The 24,689-nt window shown below is 49.3% G+C and overlaps 10 protein-coding genes across 10 annotated transcripts; 5 read left to right on the top strand and 5 right to left on the bottom strand.

Annotated features, from left to right (window-relative positions):
* The first annotated feature begins 497 nt into the window (after window positions 1-497).
* On the top strand, window positions 498-1,321 carry PV10_04385 (uncharacterized protein). Its single transcript, XM_016368933.1, has one exon. The coding sequence runs from the start codon at window positions 863-865 to the stop codon at window positions 1,187-1,189; it is 327 nt and encodes a 108-aa protein (XP_016224721.1). The 5' UTR covers window positions 498-862; the 3' UTR covers window positions 1,190-1,321.
* Window positions 1,291-2,459, bottom strand: PV10_04384 (uncharacterized protein; the record flags this gene model as incomplete). The annotated part of the gene is made up of 1 exon (XM_016368932.1): window positions 1,291-2,459. Exon 1 carries the CDS (start codon window positions 2,377-2,379, stop codon window positions 1,291-1,293), a length of 1,089 nt encoding a protein of 362 aa, XP_016224720.1. The 5' UTR covers window positions 2,380-2,459.
* A 197-nt stretch (window positions 2,460-2,656) lies between these two features.
* On the bottom strand, window positions 2,657-5,309 carry PV10_04383 (NADH-ubiquinone oxidoreductase 78 kDa subunit, mitochondrial). The gene is made up of 3 exons (XM_016368931.1): window positions 5,004-5,309; window positions 3,044-4,948; window positions 2,657-2,989 (listed from the first exon to the last, which is right to left on the bottom strand). The coding sequence occupies exons 1-3, from the start codon at window positions 5,207-5,209 to the stop codon at window positions 2,875-2,877; spliced, it is 2,226 nt and encodes a 741-aa protein (XP_016224719.1). The 5' UTR covers window positions 5,210-5,309; the 3' UTR covers window positions 2,657-2,874.
* A 962-nt stretch (window positions 5,310-6,271) lies between these two features.
* Window positions 6,272-7,438, top strand: PV10_04382 (uncharacterized protein; the record flags this gene model as incomplete). The annotated part of the gene is made up of 4 exons (XM_016368930.1): window positions 6,272-6,434; window positions 6,494-6,532; window positions 6,580-7,118; window positions 7,169-7,438. 4 exons carry the CDS (start codon window positions 6,272-6,274, stop codon window positions 7,436-7,438), a joined length of 1,011 nt encoding a protein of 336 aa, XP_016224718.1.
* A 28-nt stretch (window positions 7,439-7,466) lies between these two features.
* On the bottom strand, window positions 7,467-9,356 carry PV10_04381 (uncharacterized protein; the record flags this gene model as incomplete). The annotated part of the gene is made up of 5 exons (XM_016368929.1): window positions 7,467-8,263; window positions 8,315-8,408; window positions 8,456-9,090; window positions 9,162-9,193; window positions 9,277-9,356. The coding sequence occupies 5 exons, from the start codon at window positions 9,354-9,356 to the stop codon at window positions 7,467-7,469; spliced, it is 1,638 nt and encodes a 545-aa protein (XP_016224717.1).
* A 548-nt stretch (window positions 9,357-9,904) lies between these two features.
* PV10_04380 (uncharacterized protein) lies at window positions 9,905-12,163 on the top strand. The gene is made up of 9 exons (XM_016368928.1): window positions 9,905-10,117; window positions 10,173-10,435; window positions 10,492-10,851; window positions 10,907-11,095; window positions 11,145-11,231; window positions 11,281-11,503; window positions 11,560-11,661; window positions 11,709-11,873; window positions 11,932-12,163. Exons 1-9 carry the CDS (start codon window positions 10,017-10,019, stop codon window positions 12,080-12,082), a joined length of 1,641 nt encoding a protein of 546 aa, XP_016224716.1. The 5' UTR covers window positions 9,905-10,016; the 3' UTR covers window positions 12,083-12,163.
* An 18-nt stretch (window positions 12,164-12,181) lies between these two features.
* Window positions 12,182-14,018, bottom strand: PV10_04379 (uncharacterized protein). The gene has a single exon (XM_016368927.1). It carries the CDS (start codon window positions 13,750-13,752, stop codon window positions 12,451-12,453), a length of 1,302 nt encoding a protein of 433 aa, XP_016224715.1. The 5' UTR covers window positions 13,753-14,018; the 3' UTR covers window positions 12,182-12,450.
* A 971-nt stretch (window positions 14,019-14,989) lies between these two features.
* On the top strand, window positions 14,990-16,287 carry PV10_04378 (uncharacterized protein; the record flags this gene model as incomplete). The annotated part of the gene is made up of 3 exons (XM_016368926.1): window positions 14,990-15,031; window positions 15,091-15,727; window positions 15,788-16,287. 3 exons carry the CDS (start codon window positions 14,990-14,992, stop codon window positions 16,066-16,068), a joined length of 960 nt encoding a protein of 319 aa, XP_016224714.1. The 3' UTR covers window positions 16,069-16,287.
* Window positions 16,288-16,826: 539 nt separating this feature from the next.
* On the top strand, window positions 16,827-18,853 carry PV10_04377 (uncharacterized protein). The gene is made up of 2 exons (XM_016368925.1): window positions 16,827-17,326; window positions 17,411-18,853. The coding sequence occupies exons 1-2, from the start codon at window positions 17,015-17,017 to the stop codon at window positions 18,560-18,562; spliced, it is 1,464 nt and encodes a 487-aa protein (XP_016224713.1). The 5' UTR covers window positions 16,827-17,014; the 3' UTR covers window positions 18,563-18,853.
* A 2,611-nt stretch (window positions 18,854-21,464) lies between these two features.
* PV10_04376 (uncharacterized protein) lies at window positions 21,465-24,480 on the bottom strand (the record flags this gene model as incomplete). Its single annotated transcript, XM_016368924.1, has 6 exons — window positions 21,465-21,666; window positions 21,727-21,839; window positions 21,892-22,208; window positions 23,855-23,901; window positions 23,956-24,315; window positions 24,368-24,480. 6 exons carry the CDS (start codon window positions 24,478-24,480, stop codon window positions 21,465-21,467), a joined length of 1,152 nt encoding a protein of 383 aa, XP_016224712.1.
* Window positions 24,481-24,689: the final 209 nt, after the last annotated feature.

Genomic DNA, 24,689 nt, shown 5'->3' with positions numbered 1-24,689 from the left:
CTGGGAGGTTCATGGTAAAAGATTTGTGATGCAAGGTATCGCAGAAGCGCGAAACCTGTACATGCCAGACGGTCAGAGCGAGGCGGTTGATATTCCTGTTGGGGATTGGCCAAATAAAAGTTGCGGGGACGTCATAGGCGGGAGATGCTTGACTGATTGATCGTCGCTTCCTTGTTGGTGCGAGGGAGGTCGGGGGCCGAGGGGCCTGGGGTGGTTCCTTCCCTTCTACCGTGCCACGCGTGCCTGCCAGGATAATATCTTACAATCTTGACCTATCACGCCAGCACGCTTACCTTTGTACCTTCCCACAGTACACCGACTGATCAAGCATGTCTTGCACGTTCTTTTGCTAGAAACTGCGCTTATCGTCTTTAAGATTGACTGGGCAGGACTCTGGGAGACGCTCCGCTGTAGTCTATCGACCACGTACAGGCGACAAAAGGTGACAAAGTACTTTGAAGGTCGTCGATCCATTCCATCTTATAGTATCCATCTTACCTTAGTAATGACCAAGACGAGCATATGCCCATATTCTTTAATCCAACTCAATGCGCTCCCAGCCTTCCCAAGTTCCCCATTGTCCGTCTTCGGACCTTGACCAAACCTTATGCCTCTGGTTGAACCTGAGCTTCCCCATCTGGCAAACAGCAGACGGTTGATGAGGGGGGAGCTGCTCACGGTAAACGTAAACGACGAGAGTCTAACTCAGCAGGACGGACATTTCATCTATGAACTTGTTGACTGGTTGAACATATAATTAACAACGACTGCAGTTCCTTAACAATTCCTCTCAGTCTCACCTCCCCCATCACTTACTTTCCGTACCATCATCCATTACATCCACTATCAACATCCACCCACAATGGTCTACACCCTCGTTGTCCACTTCCGGGCCAAGTCGTCCGAGCCCGAAGTCCTGACCAAAATTGAGAACAAACTCATCGAGGCTTCACGCATCTACTCTCAGGACAAAGAGACCGTCTCCTGGTTCGTCATGCAATCTGTTCACGACAAGAGGGACTTTACTATCGTGGAACGCTATGAGAAGGAAAGCAGTCAAAAATATCATTTGGAGAACCCTTATTGGAAGACTTTCGACCCATATATCATTCCTCTTCTTGAAGGTGGCAAGATGGACTTGAGACGTTACGAGGAACTCGACACAAGCAAGGACGTTGTGGTCGACTGAGGAGGATTTGGCTCCTTGACCCATAGTCTACGCACAAGGATCTAAACGATTCAATCCAATCCATTGCCTTCGAGGCATTGATTGATCGCATATCTAGCTGCTCAATCGTCATTGATATACTTGTCCAAAACGTCCGCATAGTATTTTGCTCCCACATCTCGATGACTCCTAATCTTGGTCCTCAACTGAGCCTCGCCCCAAGTATCGTAGCGACCTTTCAGGAAAGGGCTGTCGACATTTTGACCCTCGTCAGACTCGTGAGAGTTCCACTTCCGAGCATGGAAATGGTCCCAGAGCACCTTCAAGTCGGTTTTGGTCAAGTCCGGCCGCACGCCTTGGAAGAAAGGCACACTGTAGCGATCGTAGTCACCCGGAGGCAACAACACACGGTGTGTGGTCGCCTTGCAAACACCATTGGTCGCAACCTCAAATGCTTGTCCTAAGTTGACAACCAAGGTCCCAGGCACAGGGGGAGCATCCATCCAGCGACCGTCCTTGGACAGGACCTGCAAGCCTTTGATGGAAGGATCTGACGCCTGCAGCAACAAAATTATCCAACCGCTGGAGTCCTTGTGCGGGCCTACACCCTGCGAGCCAGAAACATCGCCCTCCGGCGTCGACGCTGCTGCCGTTGGCAAAGGGCGATAATGCACCAGCTTGAGGCGATCCTGAGGGCCGGTGAAGCCCGCCAGGGTACCCTGTGGCAGACCCAGAGCCTCGTTCACAACAGCGAGGAACCTGGCGGCCACGTCCTGCAAGGCTGAGATATAGCTTTCGACGAGGGATCGCAGGTGTGGCAAGTCGGGAGTCTGCAGCCACTGATTCGGGCCCTGCAGACGAGTATACAAGGGCAGTGTGCCGTTGCTATCACCATACCGATCAGGCAACTCGTTAGCTAGCTCGAATTGCTCTCGCTGGTCTGCTACCCTGGCCGTCGTCTCGGCTCCGAACGCACTGTAGCCTAGGAAATGCGGCGACTGTAACAAAGCCACCGACCTCTTGACCTCGTCTGGCTGTGCAAACAGAGTCGGTAATAATTCCACTATTGCTCGCGTCACCCCTTCGGGGATCCCGTGGCCACAGAGATACAGAAATCCAACCTCCAGCAATGCATGTCGTACCTCATCTAATAATTCTTGCAGTCTTCCCGGATCTTCTGCTTTGCTGAGGTCGATGGTCGGAATTGGCATCGCCGGTGGCTGTCTTGCTATGCCATTAATTCTGTACTTAATATCAAAATCAAGAGACTGGACGCTATGGAATTACACGACCAGTCATAATACTGAGGAAATACTATCCAATTGCTTATTGGTTTCTGGGTGTTGTTAAGCCATGTCGCCATCGCCTTCGTATCGTGAACGTGTTGCGTCATCTGAGGATGTGGTGTGATTACATAACACCAACTATTCTCCATCGCCAGCTACAAGCTGCGCATACTTTGCATGACACCTCACCAGAACACGAGTTGCCAGACACGATAGAAAAGGCAAATTTGATGAATCTTGTTCCGATGTCCTTGATACGGAGCAAATACATATGTACAATTGCCTTTTGTCAGGCTCGCTTCGTCTAGGGACGACTTCGAGAGAGCTTCAACTCTTTCGTTTTAAAACGCCAAATCTGCATCTTGCTCCTATACATGATCTCGATTGTAATGCCCAAACTTTCTTGATGCCATCCTCTTCTCATACGCTGGCACCCCCGTACTCGATCTGTGCACTCGGCTCCCCGGGCGCCATGAAATTCGTGTCAGGGTTGCCAGTCTCCTTGGCCGCCGAACAACGAGCCATGGTCGGTGAACTGAAAGTAGTGTTAGCAAAGAACCTCTCCAAACCGAAAAGGTGATCAACGTACCTTCTGGAAATCACATCTGTCATGTAAAAATTCTTGATGGGCAGTTCCAGTGGTGCTCCCGTGCTCTTAGCACCTTTGTTGCCATCTACTAGTTGAACCTTGGAAAGACTCGACAAGGCGGTGGGCTCGACTATGTCATACCTCCGGAGTGCTGGGGAAATCTCCTCCAAACGATCTCTGAGAACTTCGAGATCATCATACGGAAGTGGCACACCCAAGAATTCCGAAGCAGCACGGATGATCTTCCAATCAGTTCGTGCTGCCCCGGGCAGTGTCACGGCGGAACGTGTGAGTTGCACTCGGCCTTCTGTGTTCACATATGTGCCCGACTTCTCCGTATATGCGGCGCCGGGAAGAATGACATCGGCGAGTTGTGCTCCGGTCTCACCGTGATGTCCTTGATAAACAACAAATGCATCTTTGGGGATGTCCTTGTCGGAAATCTCATCAGCACCCAACAGCCACACAAACTTGGCCTTAGTGTCTGCCACCTTTTTGGACGGCGTCGTGAAACCGACTTCGTAAGCGCCCCCTCTTGATGCCGCTCGTTGAAGGACACTGTAGCCTTGCCACTCGGGCGTGTTGAAGACGCCTTGGTGTTTGTCAACAAATGTACCAACTGTTTCGTAAATTGCAGCCGCGTCCGCGTGTTCCGTGACGCCAGAGCCGACAATGATAATGGGTTTCTTGGCACCTGCAAGTTTCTTTCCAAATTCGCCAGCGAGAGTCTTCTTGACAGCAGCAGCATCAGTTCCCAGATGCTGGTATTGGAATGTGCTCTCGAAAGGCTCTCCAATGTATCCGATTTCCAGGTCGGACCGAAGCCATTGCTTGCGGATTCTAGCATTGAGAACGGCAGCTTCCCATCGGGTATTGCTTCCAATGATCAAGATCGCATCCGCATCTTCCACACCAACAATCTTCGAATTGAAAGAATAGTTGGCACGCAGATCAACGCCGTGGGCGACGGGGTTGCTCCCGCCTGGTTGATCTAGGGCAAGGTTTTCTGAGTTGAGCTTGTTGGCAAGGTCCTTCATGGCAACCAGGGACTCTGTCTCAATGAGATGTCCGGCAATCGCCTTGAATTCATTCTCGCCGGGGGCGAGTCGTTGATATGCGGTGCTGATTTCAGTGAGCGCCTGCTCCCACGAAGCAGGCACAAATTGACCGTCTCGTCGAATCAACGGTGTAGTTAACCTCTGTGTTTTCAGACCATCCAGGGCAAAGCGTGTTTTATCATCGATCCACTCCTCGTTGACATCGTCGTTTAATCTTGGTAGAATTCTCTTCACCTCCATACCTCTGGCATCGACTCGGATGTTGGATCCCAGACCGTTAAGCACGTCAATTGACTCAAACTTGATGAGCTCCCAGGGTCGGTAGCTAAATGCACCTGGTTTGGGGAGCAGAGCACCGACAGGGCACAGATCTGCCACATTGCCAGACAGTTCTGTGTCCAGGTTTTTCTCGAGATATGTGCCAATTTCCAGACTATTTCCTCTTCCAGTTGATCCAAGTTCGGGCGCGCCAGCGATCTCGTTGGCAAATCGGATGCACCTTGTGCAGTGGATACATCGGTTCATTGAAGTCTTAATCAGGGGGCCAATATTTTTGTCTTCAACCGCACGCTTGCCAGTGATTTCGTGAAACCGACCTCGATCGGCGCCGTATCGCATTGACTGATCCTGTAAATCGCATTGGCCACCTTGATCGCAGATAGGGCAATCTAAAGGATGATTGGCGAGTAAAAACTCCATGATACCCTCTCGGGCCTTGTGTGTGAGGGGCGAGTTGGTCTTGACGACCATACCGGGCTGGACAGGCCATGCGCAGGAGGCAACAGGTTTAGGGACTTTTTCGACTTCGACGAGACACATACGACAATTTCCGGCGATGAGGAGTTTCCTAATTGAGTCGCGGGTTAGTTGAATTCGCAGTTTCATCTGACTTGGGAACGCACTCATGGTAGCAGTATCGAGGAATTGTGACGCCAGCCTTCTCACAGGCCTGGATCAGAGCAGATCCAGCTTCTATTGAGACCTTCTTGCCGTCGATTGTGAGTTCGACCTCGGCAGGTCGTCTGGCGGATGCACCGAATGATCTTTTTGTGGCAGGGGTCAGGGTCGCCCGTGACCGTGCTGCAGCACGGAGAAGCTGAGACCTCATCTTTACGATGTGCGCAGGTCTCAGCTGATGGGGATTGAGGGATGGCGGAAGCTGAAAACGACGATGAGGAGCTTGGTTGATGCTGCGGTCTTGACGTCGTCGTGGTCTTGGTGTTTAGCTTCATTCAACTGAGTCCGGGTAATCTACAAATCCGACATTTTGATTGGTTGCGCTGGTCAATTGCTTGGCAGATATCTCTAGCTGTTTTGGGTTTCGAGCTGGCGCTGTTTTAAGCTCAGATTCAGACCTACTCGTCTTGTTCTTCACGGGATGTGACTGGCGAGTTTTGGGTATTACACTGGCTACCGGGAGCTTGGATACTCTTTCTATTAGAGCTGACTACTTTAAGGTACGGCTATCAGGAAGGAGAACGTCTGGTACGGAGTATACCACCATAACCGCGCTGACATGGGTGTGCACTGGACAAACTCAACCTTGTTGCGTGCCTATGTGATATGCTGGGATGGAGATGGATTGTTAGCTTTGGCTACATTTTGAAAAATGTACATACATCCTCAGTTATGCGCTGATAAAGTCTCACACTTCAAGAGTTTGGTATACCATCGTCCTAGATGGAATCCTATTCTAAGTCGGTCGTGTGACAACATCAACACCCGTTCGGAGCCGTGCGGCACTTGAATTACAGCCGCGTGACGGTCTTCATCACCAAGGTAAGGTGATTGAATGCAGTGAATCATTCCGATGCTATGAGGCTCCGGACCTCGAACCTAGCTGCTTGAAAGCTACTCGTTGGATGCATCTCCCGAACTTATTCCCGTGTGTTGTCGTTGTTTCTACATTAGGCAAAGGCGACGAATGCTCCGCTTTGAATCCCTTTTTGACCTCTCCGCCAGCGATTGGCTACTCTGTGAGTACCATTCAATGGCGGTCGTTGGGAACCTAGCCTCTACAAAACAGACATCGATTCTTACTCCATCGACCGCGTTGAAAAGTATTGTTTTACTATAGATCGGTTTTTTGGTTTGGTAAAGGGGACTTCGACCGTGCTACTCAACTCTACCTAGACCTCATTAATTGCATTACATTGTACCTGAAACCACCATGGGATCCATTGCAGTCGAAACACGCCAGCCGGCGCGAGCATATCCACCGGGAGTTCATGTCCCGTCTCTGACTTGGTTCAAAGACGACGATGTACAGACCATTGACTGGGAGGTCCAGACGAGCCATCTGAAATTTTTGATCCAATCCGGCCTTCACGGAGGTACGTGAAACACTATGAAGGCCATCGAAGGTATCATTTTCCTGACAGTGAATCAACAGTTGTGATCGCAGGCACCAATGGAGAAGGCAAGCATCTACGTCTTGATCAAAGAAACCTAGTTCTCGTTTGCTAATTATCTTTTCAGCTGCAACACTGAAATTGGATGAGAAGTTGGAGCTTGTCCGCCGGACAAGACAAATCGCCCAGTCAGTAGGACGACCAGATCTGCCAATTACGGTCGGATGTAACGGTGGATGCACTTTGGCGGTTGTGGAGGAGACTCAGGCGGCAAAGGCAGCTGGAGCAGATTTTGCTTTGGTGCTTGTACCGAGCTATTTCCACTTCGCCATGGATGACAACGCTATCAACGAGTTCTTCCTGGAAGTGGCCGACAAATCGCCCATTCCAATCGTCATCTACAACTTTCCTGGCGTTGTCAGCGGGCTTGACGTCAACAGTGAAATGCTGGACGTTCTAGGCGATCACCCCAACATTGTCGGCGTCAAGTTGACATGTGGTGGAATCGCCAAAGTGGCCAGGGCGAGCGCTAAGTTTGGTGTATTTGGTGATGAGAACGAGAACGGGACGTTCAGAGCTTTGGCAGGTCAGAGTGACTGGTTGGTGCCCGCGCTCGCTGCCGGAGGTGCAGGTTGTATCACCGGAGTTGCCAATCTATACCCGAAGGTAAGTGGACATTTAATTGTTGACTATACTTCCCACTAACTTCCTTCCAGGCTTGCATCGAAATGTACGATCTTTGGAATGCAGGAAAAGTTCAACAAGCCTGTCGTCTACAGAATGAGATTGCAAAGTCTGAGATCGGGTTTGGCAAAGGGGGAATCAATGGCACCAAATGGGTGGTAGGAGCTCTCCTTGGCTACCCAGAGTCATCTTCGCATTGCCGACGACCATACCCAAAGTTTTCAGATGATAAAAAGAAGGCGTGGGTTTTGGGGAAAGTCAAACTATGTGGTCAGATCGAAATCGATTTGAGTCAAAGATGACGAGTAGAAATTAATACTATTTTCATCGCTAGACAATTGCAAAACAAGAATTAAACGTCTCATGCATAACTGTGCGAATGTCTGCACGTTGTCCAGTCTGATCTTGCCGCTGCCAAACATTTTGGAGGACATCGGCGGTTATCCCGGCGTTGCTGACAGTCTTAGACATGCTGCGAACGATTGATAAGATCCAAACCCTGTCGTCAGGATTCTCCTCTTCAGAACCCCACATCAGCAGGGGCCAGAGCATGTTGACTGGAAGTGTGTCGTCTGGTCCTTGAGCGTCAACCATGGCCCTGGTGGTCTGCCTCATCACGCTCATGGCATTATGCACTTCCACCGTCCGTGGCAAATGTTTGTATGCGACTCGATGGAGATGAATGAATGAAGCATGGAAATTGGCCATGGCCATTCTAGATGTCCTGGTCAATTGTTCGGCCAGGGCTGGTGCTAGAAGAGGAGCTTCAAGCCTTCCTGTCACTGCAATGTCGAGAATTGGGTGACGATGGCGGAACAGCTTATGGTTATCCTTCTGGATTTGGGCGGCAATGGCCATCACCTCGGTTTCGTCCTCCACTGTTCCACGACTTCGATGCCATTGATCAATTTTGGTGATGCGGCCCATAAAAGATTGAGTCTTTTGGAAAAAGCGTAGTGCAGGCTGGGACAAAATGTCGGCTAATACAGCTTCGGCATCCCTCTCTGAAGGAGATAGACTGCCGCTGAAGTCATGAGCTTCATGATCCTCACCAAGGAACAGGCCTTCTCCGCCAGCAGACACGGCTCGAGCATCGAGGAGTCGAATCCAACGAACTAATGTCTTTTCTGGACGATGTCAGTTTGAGTTGCGATCAACGTTTTCATTTCCTGACATACCTGCTGGATCCCAATTGCCTTGATCGGAATCTGAAACAATCAAGTAAGCTTTACGAAGATTGGGATGTGCAAAGGTAGTTCGATTGGCTACAAGCTGAAGAAAGGTTAGTGAAGAGTGATGTTGAAATAGAGGAGACTTACGTCAATATAACTCAGAAGGAATAATGCAGCGAGAACATGTTGAACTTTAGCTCCTATGATATCAACCTTTCCATCATGTTCAAGAAGCGATTTGGATATTTCTTCTTGACTTTGAGTGTAGTATGAACTGAAATCGGACTGTAACCTGTCTGACTGACGCTGTAGCTGCAACGCAGAGAACGCCAGGATGGCGTAGTGAACCATGAGTGAATTTGATGCCATGGAGATCAAGTGATTCCTCATCAATCTCCACCGAGACTTTGTCTCAACCGGGGCCAATATGGGTGGGGCGTCAGACTGTTTGAAATGTTCGAGAAGTTGACTAACATTTGGTAGATCTGAGATGGTGAGGACTGAAACGGGCACTTCTGGCTTTCTTTGGGCGACATTTGAAGTAGTGGGGTTCAACTCCGACATTGCGCTATCCGGAGAGGTCGTCCAAGCGGTGCTTTGAAAGTCGATGGCAGGTGAAATTGGGACATCCCAGAGAAAGCTAGCATAATCAAAGAAATCTGCCGGACCTTGGTTGTTGCCTGGAAGTGAAGGCGAAGTTGGGAGCGGCACAGCCGGTTGCTGCTCTATTGTCTCTGGCACTGGCGTCGTCGATGGACTTAGCGACGATGAAGCAATGACGTCTGAGATCACATGAGAGGGTTCGGCGCTCGCTTTAGATGTTGATCCTTCTATACTCCAAGAACAATCTAACTGCAGACGCAGGCAGTGCCCACATTTTGGGTGCTGTTGATTGCAGCGGACCCTTCGTCGTCTGTCCATTTATGATCAATTTGATGATCCACTTCAGCGATTCATTTGTTGCTCACCTGCATGTTAAGCAGCCATTCTTGCTTCGGTCGCTCCTTCGAGACTTGTTTGGGTTGTTCTGATGCCAGTTCGCATACATTGTGCTGGAGGCTCTCGATGGTAAGGGTGCTATGCTGTGACAATATCTTGTCTTACAGATAGATGCGAGTCATTACATGAACCAGGAAATGAAGCGATGATATCACGTGTGACATCTAAAAAATGACATCTGGAGCACAGGATGGATACAGAGCAAGAGTAATTGTGATATTGAACAATCCTCCCGTGCTGAAAAGACTATTCCTAAATAGGCAAAAGCGATGGGCAGGCCTGCTCTCCGCCACTAAGATGCCACTCCGCCCACTCATTGCAACCCGCTGCCCCCGGCCAGCGTTTTATTTTTCACGGGGAAAACCCATGAGCACCCCAGGATCCTCCACACCCGAAATCGGCCCCTTGTTAAACTTTGCCTTTCTTCCCGACTCAAATTTTAAAGGCTCTCGTGACACGTTTCGCGTGGACACATCTAAAGAATATCGAGCCTCCTCGGACAGGTGGAAAGCCAAGACGATTAGCCCCATACAGCATCGCCGAAACCAAATTGGACCAACGCGAGGAGGTTTGGCGATAGACTGCAGTCACGGTCTTCATCTATATAGAGTGAATGGCTTTCCCCAGACAATGATTGTGGCAATCGCTTCGACAAGATCGACATCTGCATTGACATTGTTCTCGAATAATCTCTCCACACTCAACCAACATGGGTGGATTCCGCGCAGTCGAGGATAGGCCGACGCCTAAAGAGGTCTACAACTGGCGACTGTATTTCGAAGCCAGTGTCATTGGTTTTGGTGCGCTCCTGTAAGTCTATCTGCAAATGCACTTCACGCCATGTTCAAGACTGATGATGCCCTAGTTTCGGTTACGATTCGGCCTTTGTTGGGACCACAATTGCGCGACAGAGTTTCAAGACGGATTTCAATATCACCGCGGCAGAGGCCAAGAGCATTTCCAGTAACATCACCTCAGCCTTCCAGGCCGGAGCCTTCTTTGGTGCACTCTTCTGTCTCCCTCTCACCGAAAAGGTCGGCCGCAAGTGGGCTCTCCAGATCAATGTCCTCATCTTCATTGTCGGTGCCATCATCATGACCGCTGCTACTCACCAACTCTCGTATATGTGTTCGTTGTCCCACATACCTCGCTCTTACTACAATCTGCTAACATGGCCTTTGTAGATGCTGGACGTGTCCTCACTGGTCTGGGTTGTGGTGCAATTACCGCAACTGTGCCATCGTATATTGCAGAGATCTCCATCTCGTCCATCCGAGGAATCTTGACCGGTCTCTTCGAAGTAGCCTACCAAGCAGGCTCCATGATCGGTTTTTGGATCAACTATGGAATCAACCAAAACATGTCTGTCACATCTGCAACAAGTTGGCGTTTGCCAATGGCAGTTCAGCTGATCCCCGCTGTCCCACTATTTGTCTGTGGCTTCTTGCTTCATGAATCTCCCCTTTGGCTACTTCGAAAGGGGAAGATTGAACAGGCTCACAAGACTCTGGAACAACTCCGACAAATCCCTGCTGATCATGAATGTAAGCGACTGCCAGATTCTCAAGACAAAGGCATAGGCTAACGCATCACACCTAGATGTCAAGCAAGAGCTTGCAACAATGCAAGAGAGACTTGATGGCGAAGCTGAGATCTCCCGGAAGTATGGAACTGGCCTTTGGGCATACTTTAGAGGTGCTTTGGACGAGTTTTCCAAGAAAGGCATGCGCAATCGTGTAGTCTTGGTTTTCTGTTCATTTACCCTTCAAAATCTATCAGGCGCTGCCGGTACGCAACCCCGGACACCGATTTTTGAAATCTACTGACGTTCTAAAAGCCATCAACTACTACTCGCCCACTCTTTTCGGCTCTCTCGGCGTCACGGATGTTGCATTGTACACTGGTATATATGGATTAGTCAAAGGTAAGGCCCCACCACGTTCTGCAAGGAAACAGTCGCTAATCAACCTCAGCCGTTGCGTCCATCATCTACTATATTGCATTCATCGACATGGTAGGCCGACGCAGACCTACCATCATCTCCTCCCTTGCCTGCTCGCTATGCCTGTGGTTTGTTGGAGCCTATGTCAAGGTCGGACACCCTGCCAGCATCCTGGCAGCAGGCGAAGAACTCTCTACTTCCACCGCTGCGGGCGGAAAAGCTGCAATTTCCATGATCATGATCTACTCAGTCTTGTGAGTCTCTTTACCAAAATTATTATGGAGTTACGTCATACTGATTGTTATCCTAGCTGGTCATTCGGTTTGAATGGTATTCCATGGATTGTGTCAGCTGAAATCTTCCCCGGTGCTCTTCGAAATATCACTGGAACCTACGCAGCCCTTGTGCAATGGTGAGAATCACAAATTCGCGTGTATGACTTTTAGCTAATTTCAAAAGGCTGATCCAATTCGTCATGACCAAGGCATTGCCATACATGTTTGCCTCATTTGGTTACGGCACATGGTTTTTCTTTGCGTGCTGGATGTTGATCGCCAGTCTCTGGGGGTTCTTCCTCCTCCCCGAAACCAAGGGTGTCACAATCGATCAAATGGATATTCTCTTGTACGTCCTAGCCCTAAGACCATATCCGAATGCACAACTAGTACTGACTCATTGACAGTGGCTACAATCACGATGCGCCATATCGGATCCCTCGAACGCGGGTTACACGGAAAAAGGTTGAAGCTGCGCAGATCCAAGAAGCTGCCGAGAAGAATGTGGATATTCAGCATAGCGAGGTGTCCACAAAAGACATTGAAGCTCACCGATGAGGGACTCACAATCCTATGCTCCAGCAGCTCCATAGTATGGAGTAAGGTCAGGACATGCATTGTGCTAAGCAAACATGGATGGCGCATTTTGGCTTTTAGAAATGTTATCTAGTGATGCATGGTCTGGTTGTTGTTAGAAAACTTGCGCTCCACAGGTAGCTTTAGATCTAAGGAACTGAGCGGGAGGCGTCTGAATCAGATCTGGGCTGAAATTTCCAGAAGATTGGTCGGAACAAACTGTGGTCCATGTCTACTTTGTTTTCTCAAGGGACAACTTTACCTATACCAACCAACGCCAGCGCAGTCATAACGCTCACACAATCCGATTTAACTTCAACCAATGACCCAACTTGCCCCTGACCCAGCTTTTATCGAGCGAACCGCTCCCTGATCCCTCTTTTCCACGATCCGAAGATCTGGATTATGCGGAAAATTACATAACAAGTCAATCGTACAGGCACCAGTCTTCCAAGACCTTTATCGACATCCACGAGTTCTTCTTTGATGACAAACGTGACCTGACGGGCCAACCAATTCGCAGGTCCAGACTCACTGAACAGCGCGACCTTGTTTCCCATTGTCTTTTCTTGGAAATATTCGGCCCGGGGAAACATCTTGACTTCGTAATTTTGGATCCCGACATCGATGTCGGTGCCCTCCTTGAGCGAAGCTTCAATCGCCTCAGCCAGCTCCAAGCAGTCTCTCATGGCTTTGTTCACTCCTTCGCCAGCGAAAGGGGTCATCAGGCTGGCGGCATCTCCGACAAGAGTGTAGCCTTTCTTATGGTCCCATTTATGTCCGACGGGAAGTTCATATAAATTCCACGACTGAAAATCGGTCCCGACCTCAATCCATTCCTTCATTTTGGGTTCCCAGCCAGCTAAATTCTCAAGAATCTTTGCCTTTAACTGTTTCTCGTCGGAACCGTAGGCCGTCAGAATATCCTTTGCGTAATTTTCGTCCTTTATCAGCCAGAGGGCGACCTTCAGTGTTTCGTCGCCCAGCCGTTGCGCCATCAGAGATTTCCGATCAGATGATGAGAAGTAGCTCCCGCGGCCGACCATTTTCGAAATATGCGGATACTCCTCATCAGGTTTGGTGATGCGGCACTGAAATCCACACACGCCAGAGTACGACGGGCGCACACTCGTCAGGACCGGGCGGACTTTGGACCAGGCGCCATCCGCACCGACAACCAAGTCAAACGGCCCCGCCGTTGTCCCATCTCGGAATGTCAGTATTCCAGATTGTTCATTCACCGATTGCAAGACCTTTCCCCAGCGAATGATCGAAGGGTCCACACTGGCCAACAACATATCTTTCAGGACCTCACGATCGATCTCGGGTCGTGCAAATTTGTTGTCGGCCGTCTTGGGCTGCTCTTTCATGTGCATTAACTCGGTGGCGTTTTTGTCGGCGATGACGAGTTCTTCGGCGTCGTATCGTAAGTATTTGAACGCTTCATCCCACAGACCAGCCTTTCTCACAGCCGCAAGACCAGTGTCGGGATGAAGATCGAGGGTGCCGCCTTGGTACTTTCTGGATTTGGCTGAGGTGTCATGTTCGAAGATGGTGATGGCAACCTTGACATCAGCAACCCGGAGAAGACGTGCGAGAGTTAGACCAGAGGGCCCTGCGCCAATGATGGCGATGGTTGGCGTCTTCTCCATCAAGTCGGTATAGTTGAGTGGCCTAGATATCGATGCTGTTGATAATAGTGATGGTACGAGCCTGGATTGGAGTATCCAAGCGTTGTTCCGCGCTGGAAGGAATGGTTTACTGTCGCAATTGACGGAAACTTAGTGATTCAGCGAGTGTGAGTGATAGTGTAAGGGATTCGAGAAGCAGGATGCAACCGCCTAATATGCAAATAGTGCTGAGTTTCTTGGATGGTACGTTGGATACGTACAGAGCCTCAAGGTTGCATGTACTACTAGTATTGACGATTCGCGACGATTGGCGATGGGCGTTGGCTAAGCTTTATTCTTAAGGTCAAGCGATTTCGCTATGCTGATTCTGGCAGCCCGTAGCACCTGGCTCGGCCCCGAAGATGGTTGGTGTCACCTTTTCACTGGAGCCTGGGGGTAATAATGATGGCCTGAGGCCCGAAGGCCCTCGGGCCAATTAAGCCAAGCTCTGGGTTGGATGAACGCCCCGAGAGAGAAAAAGTCCTAAATTTAGGCCTCCTCTTCGCGATGTGCGCCTGATTTGGACCACTGCGCCCGCCAACTGCGGCCGTACTTGGAGCAATGGAAGGCACTTGATGGGCGTACTCGTATGCTCATCGTTTGATAATTCTTTGATCTTTCTCACTAAACCAGACAATGCTACGTACTGTCGCAAGCCTTAGTATGTCTTTTCCTCTGCTAAGTGAGAATGATCTATTCTTATATTCTCGGTAAGCCATTAATTTCGCGGAAGTAGATGCCTGGTTTGAGGGACAAACACAAGGGTACTATAATAAGTGGACTGAGCAATACAAGTGGCTACCACAGTCTAACGGCGCTTTTGGGTGCGTGTGACTTCCTAGGTACCTATCAAACACTGTATGGTACCTATGTACTTCGGGTCCGGAATTAATCAATACATGTGCCAGACAGCGCCAGCCAAAATGCCCAAGCAGTGAGCAATAGTCGTCACCACGGGTTCTCGACACAAGTCGGACCCGAGTGCCAAACAGGCCCGACGGCTAGGCACCATCTTCTCTCTCCAAAAACTTGGGGGATGCCTAGAAAGTCACGTGAACTGACTAAAGAGTGGTCGCGAATCATGAGCGTAAAAATATCATCCTGGCCCTCAATGTCCTCAAGGTACCTAACTCGATGATCTCTAGCCGTAAACCTTGCCAACATCAATTGCAGTCTCGCATGCCCTGCTGAAATCTAGAGACTGACAGTGTAAATTATAATGGCAGATTTCTTCGCACCGTTTGACCCTCAGTGGTTAATGGTATGTCTTCCAAGTCAATGTTTGACCTGCCCTCAAGATAACCCTGACATGGGCTCGAGGCTGAGCAAATCTTTGGTGGTCGGGTAGTGCTACCTGTTGAGCCTGTGGAGGATAGCCGGAAACGATTCGCGACGATGTGGTCCAGTATCGAGCCGCTTATTCCCAAACCAACAGATGCGGTGACTGTCAAAGAAATCGATGTCTCAAAAACACAGAGAGCTAGAGTGTACAGACCTACTGATGCCCCAGGAGCTCTCCCTGTCGGTTTGTACATCCATTCTGGAGGGTGGTTTTCCGGTAGCATCGAGAAAGAGGACTTCTTGTGCAGAATTATCGCTGAAAAATCTCGCATGATTTTATTCTCACCAAGCTATCGCCTCGCCCCAGAAAATCCATACCCTGCTGGTCTCGATGATGTCTGCGCTGCGTATCAATTTATGCATACCAACGCTGTCCTGTATGGAGGCGATTCAGCGAGGAAATTTGTCATGGGAGGATCGGCAGGTGGCAGCCTCGCAATCAGCGTCGCCCTTAAGTATACTACCAATGCTGAGCTGAAGCCGCTTGGAGTGGTTGCAGCTTGCATCTCGTCTTGTGATCCCGCTGTGCTGCCGGACCATTACAAAAAGAGATACACCCCGGAAAAGTATTCTGATTCACCGATGATCGGACATGGCATCATGGCTCAGGCACGCGGTAAGCAATATTTAGTGCTTTAGTCTGTGCTGCTCGTTCTAAAAGCGCTTACATGGATAGAATGGTATGGTGCTCCCGCTTCAGATCCATTGTTCTCGACCTTGTTGCACCCCGACATTGCGCACTTACCTCAAGTTTACCTGGCCGCTTGCACTAAGGATCCGACTCACCAGGACACCTTGTTCTTCTATGAAGAGTGCAAGAAACGAGGTGTCGATGTCGAGATGGACCAATGGGTGGGATGGCCACATTTCTTCTGGATCTTACCCATGTTGCCAATGTCGGCAGAGTTCATGAAGTTTTGGTGTCGAAAATTGAAAGGCATGGCCGCAAAGGCGTAGGCGGGGATTCTGGGCCGTCGATATTCTTTCTATCTCGAGCAGGTCCTAGAGAACAACGGCACCTTAGTCGGCTGGGTGAGATTATTGGTGGGTGGTCATGCAAGAATGGGTGAAAGCCTCAACTGGGAAACGAATCGCCTTCATCGCTTAGGTATACTCGCTGCAAGTAGGTCGTGTGACAACAAATCCCAATCCGATGCAGGACCTGCCCGTGTTTGCTCCACATGTACCTGAGTGGAAATGATACACCTACTAATCCATTGAGGCATTGATCTGAGGTGGTAGTTCGTCATACGAACCTCTCCCCTCTCGCTTGTACTTAACCTGTCCATTAAGAAGGGTCCCTTGGCCCCTCGGCCCCTCAGCCCACTGGAACGTACCCCTCCTAAGCCAGGACCCCACGCAAGCTTAAACAAATAGGCGTGGACAAGCCTCCAGATAAGAACTGTCAAGCTCTAGCCATGCCCGCGGAACTACCAGGAGTAAAACCTTGTTCGCAATGAAGCCTTTGGGTTATTACCCCTCCCTCTACCGGAAAGCACGGAACTGCAGGGAAGGTAAATTCTCCTCTGGATTATGCTGTTTTTCAACGCTTCGCGCGACTCGCGCGAACAAGACCCTGTCGGAAGTGTTGGAAGCTTGTCCATATCTGTTCTGCCGATGTCCCCACCTTCGCGCGAACCACTGGGTTGTAACCCACATCTTTTCGCTGTGGAATTCGAGCATGAAGGAGGGGTAGTCGATCGTGCCGTCGCCAATTCTGCTTCTGGGGAGGTGATCTGCCCTGGTTACTGAGATAAAGCTTGCTTCTAGCTCTCAGCTCCATTTATCTGTTACGAAAAGCAGCTTGTTCTCCTTCGCTTTGTCTCGTCCTTCCTGCTTCGAAGTCTTGCTAGAAACTCAACGAGCTGCGTATAAGAACTTCTCAACTGTTGAGCAATTGAAAATGCTACTCAACACGATTGCAGTGCTCGCGACCTTTGTGTCGATTGGTCTTGGGGCAGAGACAGTTCTAGGAGTCTATATCTTTTCTCGCCATGGCGACCGAACAGCCAAATCCACGCCTCCTGCCAAGTTGACAGATCTTGGATACGCAGAGGTGTTCATGTCTGGTTCCTTCTACCGTGATAGATATGTTTCACAGAATGCCACTCGGCCCATCTTTGGCCTCAGTCATGATGTTGTGTCGGCATCACAGATCACTGCCTCTGCACCAGCTGATGATGTCCTTCAGCACTCAGCCGTTGGATTCCTCCAGGTGAGTCTGGCCCTTCGAAATTTTGATATTCATGGGCATCCTTGAGGTATTTGAGGACTGACAGCATTCACATGTGATCGATAGGGTTTATACCCTCCTGTAGGCAGCACACTTGGCCAACAAACCCTCCGCAATGGAACGGTTGTCCAAAGCCCACTCGATGGATACCAAATCGTGACGCTGCAACAAGTGACCAATGGCGCCAATAGCGAGAACAGTGCCTGGCTACAAGGGTCAACCAACTGCGCCAATGCTCAAATCTCATCCAACAACTATTTCACCTCGGCCGAATACCTAGACACCTATTCTCGCACGCAAGATTTCTACCAAGCATTGTCACCAATGATCAATGGCACCTTCACCTCTGCACAAACGAGCTTCAAAAATGCGTATACAATCTATGACCTGCTGAATGTAGCATCAATTCACAATACTTCGTCAAATTTCCCCAACGCGGACCTGCTGACACCCGAGACCTTCTTCCAGACTCGGACGTTGGCAGATCAGCACGAATTTGGGCTTGCATACAACTCATCCGAACCCATTCGGGCAGTGGCCGGTTCCATCATGGCAGGCCAAGTGGTCGAGGCGCTCAACGGGACAATAACCGGCAAGGGCAAAAACAAGTTCAACATTCAATTCGGCGCGTATGGAGGCATGTTGTCGTTCTTTGGCTTGGCAAAGCTGACCGAGGTGGACGCCGCCTTCTTCGGTGTGCCTGACTATGCCTCCAGCTTATCGTGGGAGCTGGTCACCAACGCGACAGTCAGCAACACCTCGTTCCCAGCAGAGACTGACATCAGCGTCCGATTCTATTTCCACAACGGTACCACAAGCGAGGCATCCCAACCGGTAGAGTTCCCCCTGTTCGGCACAAACCAAAGCCCATTGCCCTGGGCTAATTTCACCGCGGCAATGGCCGAGTTCAGCATCTCTGGTCAGCCCCAATGGTGTCAAGCTTGTGGGAACAGCACAGGTGTATGTTCTCCTAGCGCCTTGGGAATCGCCAACTCTACGGCTGATACATCGGAGAGCGGTAATAGTGGAGGTATCTCCAAAGCCGTGGCAGGTGTGATCGGTGCAATGGTCACGTTGGGCGTTATCCTGGGCATTGAACTCGTTATTATCCTGGTTGGTGGCTATAGACTGGTCAGTAAGAAGAGGCTTGCCCGATCGGCCAGCTATGACAGCAGTCCAGGTGAGTTGGGCAGAGGAAACGTCGAGCCCAAGGCTTGATAGGGATCGAATTTGTACTCTGTTGATTTGAAAGAGAGGTTCCATTTGAAATGTTTGGAACTGGAGATTGCAGAATGAGCTCCATATCAGCGTCATCTTTCTCGAACTTTTCGAGTTGCCGCTTCTCAAACCACTTGATGGTGCAAAAGGTTAGGCTTGTGTAGCCTGTGCTAGAATACCAGCTGGCAAACTCTTCGATACACGCAGACAGTGGTGTTAAGTAAATACGATCTTGAACACTGTTGATGTCCATAGGCCCTGGAGGTCGATATATTGTCTCAGCATATTCCGTCGTCTTCCAATTCTAGGTTTTGGTGATCTAGAAGCCCGGGAGGATTCCATTCTGGGGCCCCCCTTTCGGTCACAGCTACTTGCAGCTACTCTGAAAAGGGCTCGTTTCGAGCTAAACTGATATCTACGGGAGGCATTGGACGAGTTCTGTTATATGGGATGGATAATTGGAACAGACCGGCCGTTTTTTATATGCTGCCCTCGTTTAGCCCCTCAGTCTTCGCATTGCGAGTGCATTGACTTTGGTCTAATAATTCTCCCGCCGGACTATGCTGCTTTTGGGGGTAGATGCATCAGTTTCTGATAGGGCACTTCAGACTGAGAGCTGGCCCTGTTCTGTGTTCCCTTAATGACACTTACTCAGCACCTGTTGTCCAGTCTTCAAGCCAATAGGTGAGCGCCGGAAGGGCAGACGGTTGCAGCAGTTCCACAATGATGCCGGACTTCATTTGTTATAAACGTGAGAAGAGACCAGCAAGCCGGGCAATGAGCAACTATGCTTTGTTTAGACACCAACAGAGTCCCCCAGGATGCTCTGCGAATGCTTCATATCTGTGAATAAGCCGATAAAAGACTTGACTCGCCACTTCTTTCTCTGTAGATGAAAGCTCAAGAGCGCCACACAACCCGCCACTTCAAACACTTTCATGATGGCAGAAAACATGGCAAACGGTTCTTCAGACCAAAGCGGACGCACCCAAGCCCTCGAGTCCTATGCACAGCAACACATGAAACCCGAAGGACCCCTTTCTGCGGCAGCTACGGGCCATGATACCTTACCAATGGGAGACAACTCCAAAGAACCACACACAGATGACAATCGGCAAGACCGTGGGTTACGAAGAATCATAAGAAATTTCACTCCTTCGTACATAATTCCCGTTTCCTTATTTCTCAACAAGGCAGTCTGCTAACACCTTGTGCACGAGTCGCAGATGGTTCATCATTACCATGAGCACCGGGGTGCTATCAATCATGCTCCATCAATTGCCGTACAACGGACACTGGCTTCGAGTCATCTCTGTCATTTTCTTCGTGGTCAACCTCGTCCTCTTTTTGACTTTCACGGGATTGTCAATACTACGTTACACTCTCTATCCACGCCTCTTCCTGGAAGTCCTCCAACATCCCCACCAGAGCTTGTTCCTCGCAACGTTTCCAGTTGGGCTTGCAACTCTGGTGAATATGACCGTGTTAGTATGTGCACCGGAATGGGGACATGGCCTAGCAATATTGGCGTGGGTACTTTGGTGGATAGTTGCTGTTCTGGCGTTGACAACCTGCTTCCACTTGACCTTTGTCATGTAAGCAGCCCGTGTTTCAACTCCCTTGTCGTGCTATGGCAGTGATAACCGAGGTATCTTTGCTAATTTGTCTCTAGCATGACCCATCGAAGAGGCGAGCTGGAGGAAATGACGGCTCTCTATCTGATCCCCATTGTCGCAGTAGTTATCGCCGCAACCTCTGGAGGTCTTGTGGCGAGTGCCATCCCAAACCACCAGCATCAACTTTGGACTCTGATTATAAGTTACATCTTGTGGGGAATCGGGTCACCACTATCATGGATTATACTAACAATATACTTCCTCCGAATGACGGTGCACAAACCTTTGAAGCGTGAAGTCATCGTGTCCCTTCTACTGCCTATCGGTCCCTTGAGCCTGTCAGGGTTTTCGTCAGTGTTCCCACAAGCTTTCGTTCCTCCGCTGGAAGTTGGTGCAAGTGTGGCTAACGCTGTCTTATTGCAGAATCATTGTGTTGAGTAAGGTTGCAAAAGCCCTCTTCCCTACGACTCACACCCTCCCACACCTGAGTGTGACGTCTCCGGGGGAGGTGCTTTACATTATAAGCTTCTTCGTCGGCCTCATTCTTTGGGGATTCTCAATAGTCTGGTTTATCGTCGCAGTGATGATGGTGGCCACCTTTGGTCGATTCCCTTTCAACATGGGATGGTGGGGTTTTATCTTTCCTGTTGGTATGTATTGTTGACCTTATGTCTTTGACGAAACAATGTGAACTAATTGTTTCTTCGTTTCAACGCAGGCGTATTCACACTCCTAACAATAACCATTGGGGAAGATCTTGAGTCTCGTTTCTTTAAGGTTCTCTCCTGTGTAAGTTCACATTGTTCTGGGCGAAGATCTCTGCATGGGAATGTCATAGTTGATATCAGTTCCAGGTTCTGACGGCGGCCTGTGTAGCCATGTGGCTGGTAATCGCTTCAATGACCCTGCAGCGATCGGTCAAAGGGACGATGTTTTACGCTCCGTGCTTAGGAACGGATCTATATGGGAAAAAAGCCGAGCAACACTCCATGGATGCGCACAAGGAGAAGGTATGATGGTTTAGCGTTTGGGATCCGATGCTACTGGAAGCCATTCCGACAATGTCAAGCATGAGATTTCAGAAGTACATCGTCATCATGGTTTTTGAGCAGGGCGTCGTCCACTAATCCAATGGCGTGACTCGATACAAGACATATTTGGTTGTCAAAAAGTCCTTCAGCGCCGTAACAGAAAAATTGGTAGACAGTTTCTCCCCTTCGCAGTTCCATATCTCTCCTTCCAAGCTTTCGTGTAAAGATCCAATTTGCAATTAGCCCTCCTCTTGCTCACAGTTCTGAAATCGGGGCGTCTTCTGGGCTCCATACTAGCTGTAGGAGCGAGGAGTGACGGGCTAGAATCTCAGAACACGAATTCTGATTGCCGTCGAGTGTGCCTTCCGCCCGCGTAGGAGTCTGAGGTGTAGGATATTGAAAACATGGCAAATCTGCACAGTTCTCCCCGTTTATTGTGCTGCATAGGCAGTACATTCTAAAAATCATACTGTCAGTTGGTGTTGATGGTGATATCCGGCGGTTGCCTAGAACTCACGACAGCACAACATGGAGTACGTGATGAGGTATATAGTTAAAGTTCGTCGATGGCAAAAGTTGTCGTAGCCCCTTCGAGTGTATTGTCAATGCGTGAGTGTCTCCATCCATAATCTATTAGAGTTGTTAACATCGCCAGACCGACTTCTAGAGACCACTGGCTTACCGCAGCGACAGTTAGACACGTCACACTATACAACACCGTGATCCAGTCTTGGATATCGTAGCTAGTGAATTTATGTCGAATGTGCTTCAAGGCAGCCATCTTTAATGCAAATATCTGCCCCATAGAAACATTGTTGTAGCCGTTTATCACACGGCTTGAATCGATGGTATCAGGGAATCTGGCACAGATTGACGCGCCAGCAGTAATGACAGCGAAGAAGACCATCTTGTTGGCTCTAGCGGTTCGAATAACCCAACGAGTGTGTTCTTTGCCGTGAACATATACGGGAAAGGTCACGGGTATGAACTTTTCCAAATCTGGTCCAAGGTAGTGAGTAAGTAGTATAGATGGAAGACACACATCTTGGAGCTAAGAAGGCAGTTACGGAAGATAATAGCACAACTCACAGCATTGGAAGAACAACCTGGAGATATTGGATCCTAGGAGTTTGACCTCCACAGCCGGTACCTGCCGGTCAGGCTCTAAATCTGCTCCAGATCGATGCGGCCGTTCTGTTGCTAATTGTAGATGCGCCTTCTTTTTATTCTCATTCGGTTCATCTTCTTTGTCCAGGTGCTGATAAGTCGGAAAGTGGCCTTGGTTCAAATCAGGCTTTCTGGGATACGGTTTTGGTTGGCGGCTATTGTCGTATATCGAGCCACGGTTGTTGAGATGACTTTTCTCTATCCACCGTAATTGCCTGGCATGAGATTCTAGCAGCGGACCCCGGAATGTTAACGGCATCAGTCTGATTTCCGCACTGAGACGTTTTCTTTTTCTGATCACCCTCTGAACGTGGGAGCCAACGATTCTCCTGTCTGGTCGACAAGTATTTTGGGATCCTTTGACTAGGTGATGATTGACGAAGAGTAGCATTCCATCTTGAGAGCTATCGTTGGACTTCACAAAATTGCTTCTTTGTTTCCCCTCGGTAGCTGAAGCCAGAATAGTGGACATGGACTCACCGCTTAGGGGACTTTGAACAAAGTTTTGCTTGTTGTTATGCTCGTCCTGGTATTGCTGGCGAGTCTCGAGAGCTCAGACTGTACGCGTCGTTTTAAGAAGCATCCTTTCAATTAAGATAAAGACTGTTAATCTCTCAAGGAAGATGCTCCTGTACCTGTAGGTATGAATGGCTATCAATGTAGCGTGACAAGCTATTAATGATCCACAATAAAGCTGCCCCCTGCTGGGAGAATGATGACAGCGCCTCCTCTGGTAGAGCAGCCATCTTCAACAGATCTCGACCTCAACCCACGAAACTACTCATACCCCAGCTGCCAAAAAGGCTAAGACTTCTTTCTAGTTGAGCTTGTTAATATCGCCAATCTGTTTAAAGTTTGAAGTAAGCACATACCGCTGCCAGGTTGATATCTACCAGTCAATTCACTCAAGAATCAGGATTGATCGTTGGGAGAGGGGTTGTACAGAGAAGCCACCATTCTCAATGTCATGCAGTGTGACAAAACCAGGGATGGAAGAGCTTTCCACACCGGGCTGTCGGCCGCCAAATTTCCACAAGCGGTTAGTAGTGAGCACAGCTCAATGGCACGGCTGAGTGTGTAGAGAAAGGATTACCCCTACTCACTTAGAGGTATAGATCTTTGTAAGCCGCCCAGGTTAAGCGAGTTGCATAAGTGTAGCTATGTCTTGTTCTTGATGATACAAAGTCACAAAGTGGTACTGCCGGGTTTTGGCCATCTTCGTCGAAAACCAACCACCATTTGCTTCAAAACACTCAAACTGTCCTTTGAATGTACGCCGTGAGCCAAGGTGCTCTCACGGGCTTCTAGATGCCTTGTGCATAGCTCAAAGTTGTAGCCTGCACAAGGCGGAAGTCGATCAATGTATGTAATTTTTTTCAAATGGTCCTTCGCAACCTCAGTCATCATGTTGACAGCCGCATCCATTGCACCACAGGAGCCCTCAGAACTTAGTACATTCATAGGATTTATCGTTGTACTTTTGGTTGATATCTCGAAGACTGCTTGATTAATGAGGTACAGCGTCCTGTTGCGCGTCAAACCCTTCACAAGGTCGATAACATCTGGGGAAAGCACTAACCTCAAGGCAGTAGCGTTAGCCACACAATGAGACCCAGGCCCTCGATACTCGCTCATTGTGATGGCGAGTAACTGCTGTATGTCATCATCGATATGTTTTAGCGTTGAGATCTTGATATAGTCTTCATCCTTATTCGTGAGCACGGACATGGTTTGTTCGAGAAAGTGAGCTACCTGACCCTGGCGGCCGAATGTGTCGATGTTACTGCTACGCACGACAGGCAGGATAGTTGAGGGGCATTGATTCCACCCACCGCCGTCTTCATCCAGGTTGTCGAGCAGTGAAGGAAGGAAAACATCATCTGACGGAAAAATTGTCCTTGAATACCACGATCGGGTTTCACTTTCGATAAGAATTTGTCTGTGGGCAGTGTCAATCTTTAAGCTCTCGACTAATGCAAGTTCAAACTCACCTCTCTAGAATGATCAAACCCCACCATATGTTTTGCCTTTCGAGGGATTGCAAATCCGTACACCCGGTGTCAAGCTTAGGGGTATGTTGGTCAAGACCGATGATCTGACTCATCCTGGAAGACACTCCAATAGATATGTACGCAGCTTGCAATCTTCCACAAGCATATTCATATGCCGCTATCAAGACACTTGTCTGTATCATTGTCGCCGAGATGTCAGTCGTTGCTTGGACATGCGCAAATGTCGATTTAGTAATTCGATAAAGGTCATCCAAGTCTATTGAAGAAGAACGTGATGAACACTCAAGAGGGTGAATAACGA

This window comes from Exophiala mesophila (genome assembly GCF_000836275.1).
Source record: "Exophiala mesophila strain CBS 40295 unplaced genomic scaffold supercont1.3, whole genome shotgun sequence".
Classification (NCBI taxonomy): domain Eukaryota; kingdom Fungi; phylum Ascomycota; class Eurotiomycetes; order Chaetothyriales; family Herpotrichiellaceae; genus Exophiala; species Exophiala mesophila.
This window is presented reverse-complemented; position numbering and strand designations above follow the sequence as displayed.

Excerpts from the sequence above, each read along its gene's own strand:
- PV10_04379 (XM_016368927.1), bottom strand. The coding sequence starts at position 13,752 with ATGGAGAAGACGCCAACCATCGCCATCATTGGCGCAGGGCCCTCTGGT.
- PV10_04385 (XM_016368933.1), top strand. The coding sequence starts at position 863 with ATGGTCTACACCCTCGTTGTCCACTTCCGGGCCAAGTCGTCCGAGCCC.
- PV10_04377 (XM_016368925.1), top strand. The coding sequence starts at position 17,015 with ATGCTACTCAACACGATTGCAGTGCTCGCGACCTTTGTGTCGATTGGT. Across the intron at positions 17,327-17,410 it reads CAGCCGTTGGATTCCTCCAG|GGTTTATACCCTCCTGTAGG; the intron begins GTGAGTCTGGCC and ends TGTGATCGATAG.
- PV10_04380 (XM_016368928.1), top strand. The coding sequence starts at position 10,017 with ATGGGTGGATTCCGCGCAGTCGAGGATAGGCCGACGCCTAAAGAGGTC. Across the intron at positions 10,118-10,172 it reads ATTGGTTTTGGTGCGCTCCT|TTTCGGTTACGATTCGGCCT; the intron begins GTAAGTCTATCT and ends ATGATGCCCTAG. Across the intron at positions 11,662-11,708 it reads TACGCAGCCCTTGTGCAATG|GCTGATCCAATTCGTCATGA; the intron begins GTGAGAATCACA and ends TAATTTCAAAAG.
- PV10_04383 (XM_016368931.1), bottom strand. The coding sequence starts at position 5,209 with ATGAGGTCTCAGCTTCTCCGTGCTGCAGCACGGTCACGGGCGACCCTG. Across the intron at positions 4,949-5,003 it reads CCTCGATACTGCTACCATGA|GAAACTCCTCATCGCCGGAA; the intron begins GTGCGTTCCCAA and ends CGACTCAATTAG. Across the intron at positions 2,990-3,043 it reads ACAGATGTGATTTCCAGAAG|TTCACCGACCATGGCTCGTT; the intron begins GTACGTTGATCA and ends CACTACTTTCAG.